At 48.0% G+C, this 2,338-nt stretch overlaps 1 protein-coding gene across 1 annotated transcript; it reads left to right on the top strand.

Moving 5' to 3' along the window:
• Positions 1-705: 705 nt before the first annotated feature.
• Positions 706-1,904, top strand: LOC146424493 (uncharacterized). Its single transcript, XM_085043008.1, has 3 exons — positions 706-745; positions 1,061-1,500; positions 1,771-1,904. Exons 2-3 carry the CDS (start codon positions 1,064-1,066, stop codon positions 1,787-1,789), a joined length of 456 nt encoding a protein of 151 aa, XP_084899134.1. The 5' UTR covers positions 706-745; positions 1,061-1,063; the 3' UTR covers positions 1,790-1,904.
• Positions 1,905-2,338: the final 434 nt, after the last annotated feature.

Genomic DNA, 2,338 nt, shown 5'->3' with positions numbered 1-2,338 from the left:
CAAACTTTTTAATTAAAAGCAAGAAAAGACTAAACCATAGATGACAGCAAACGTATTATAACACTTAACTGAATTTTTACCAGCTGTGTTGCAATTGACAAATGATATTTATGGTTTCCACGACAAAATTTAGGTGTTTGCAGATAGGAAAAAACCAGGAGGAATATCACTAGTTTGGAAGTAAAATAAAATATTTGCCATTACACACCATTTTGCAGCACAGAAACAAAAGAAAACAACTTTAGTTTCGGAAAGAGGACTGAATATTTGAGGAGTATTTTTAGGTATTTTCTTCGGGGGGTGAAAGATTCAAAGAAATTTCAAAGGGGATGATTAGCGGAATAAACAATCAAGAAAAACTAAGTCATCCTCACAGTCTATACGAAAAGAAAAACCAGCCCATCACAAAAACATCACGAGCACTGTTCCAGCTAATGTCAAGTATAATGTTTGATATTATTGAGACGATTTCGTTCACATTGACTAGAGGCTGGGGGGCTTCTGCCTTCTTTTTGAAGGCAACGCCCCAGGGCCCATTCCCTCCCAGAGGGGCAGCACTTGGGGGCTGCCGGGGCTTCCATCGCTGGGCCCACTCGCAGGTGCTGAGCTGGGCTGGGGACGAAGGGCGGGGCTGGCCTGGCTGTGATGCCTCTGGCACCTGTGACATCGGGGCCGCTGTGTCACAATGGGGCAGCTATAAAAGGCGCCCGCAGCTAACACTGCCCCGGCAGAGCCTCGGCGAGCGGTGAGTGCACACGTGGCGGGGCTGGGCTGGGTGAGGGCTGGGGCAGAGGCGTCACAGCCGGGGCTGCACTGTCCCCCTTGTGTCCGCAGCCAGTCCCTCGTGCCAGCGCCTTGGGCAGGGCACGGGGCTGCTGCTGCTGCTGCTTCTGCTGCTGCTGCTGCTGGGCCACTGGGACAGGCCTTGCTTCCTGCCAGGTGTCTAGAGCCCTGCGCTTCCTGCCCTCGCACGCCTGCACCTCACATCCTCCCTTCACCCTCCACAAGATCCCCTTTGCTGCCCCACTGAAAGCCTTGTCTCTCTCTCCTCCTCCTGCAGAGCATGGCAAGCAAATCCGTCGTGGCCCTCTTTGCACTGCTCCTCTTCCAGTTCCCCCGGCCCGTCATCAACGGCTTTGACGAGCGGGCATGGCCGCCCCACGAGGACGACGTGGAGCAGGACACCCAGGAGACCCCTGAGCCTGGCTGGGGAGCCCTGCTGCGGGCTTTCTTGCAGCACTGGCCCCTCTGGGTGGCTTCTGACGTGCTGCTCATGCCTCTGTGTCTCTGGCTTTGGCGCAGGAGAGCGGCCAGGAGGCAGAGAGAAATGGCCAGGAGAGCTCGAGAAGAGGAGAGGAGGCGAAGGATGGAAATGGAGGAGAGAAGGCACCGCTTAAGGGAGGGATTCCAGGAGATCAGGAGAATGTGGAGGACCATGAACGTGGTGAGGAAGCAAGTGGCCCGATTCGTCCACACAAATAGGACGAGCAGGATGCGAAGGTAAGCTCGGCGGCCTTTCAGAGGAGCACAGACGGTGCTCTGTGTGAAGCCAACCTTCCTGGAGGAGATGCTCTTTGGGCTGGGCAAGGTGAGCCGCACATCTTTGCGAGCAGCCAGCCAGCCAGCCATCCAGCGCAGAGCTGCTCTCGCTGCCGAGCACAGACCTCCGCCGGGGTGGAGGCTCGGCGCTCCCGCCGGACCCTGCCTCTCTCCACTCTGCCTCATCATTGGAACCGTATTAACTCTATCTCTTCATACTTTTCCATGCAGAAGTCTTGCACCTGCTTGAGGATGGAGGCACTTGGAGGAGGCTCGGGCCAGACAAATGGAGATTTAGATCCATTCTTGATTCTTTTAGAATTAATTCAGAGAATTTAATCATTTTATTCGTAAATACCTTTATTTAATCATTTTATTCGTAAATTACCTGTATTCGTAAATACCTTTGCAATATTTCAATAACGTTAATATAAAATTATACTCTTTTACCATGTAATTATAAATAGAAAAAAAAACAATTCTAGTAAAAATCATCATTATATTACTTAATAATTCTCATTCGTAATACCTTGTATTAATTAAATTTATAAACAATAATTTAAACAGATTAATTTCTATATATTGCTATATCCAATATTGATAGATACCTTTTAATAGAAAAATCCTATATTTTTGTCATAACCAATGAGTTTTAGAGAATCTTCATGATTGCAATTACACAATTGTATGTATTAATAGAGTAAATAGAGCTATATGCAATTCCTATTAATATGATACAGATTCTGATTCTAATTTGATATTTTAAATGCGTAAAATACACTATTGTCATTTGAAAATG

Source organism: Lichenostomus cassidix, chromosome Z (genome assembly GCF_008360975.1).
Source record: "Lichenostomus cassidix isolate B80296 chromosome Z, HeHo_3.0, whole genome shotgun sequence".
In the NCBI taxonomy this organism is placed as follows: Eukaryota; Metazoa; Chordata; class Aves; order Passeriformes; family Meliphagidae; genus Lichenostomus; species Lichenostomus cassidix.
Note: the sequence above shows the minus strand (reverse complement) of the source record. Positions and strands in the feature narration are given on the sequence as shown.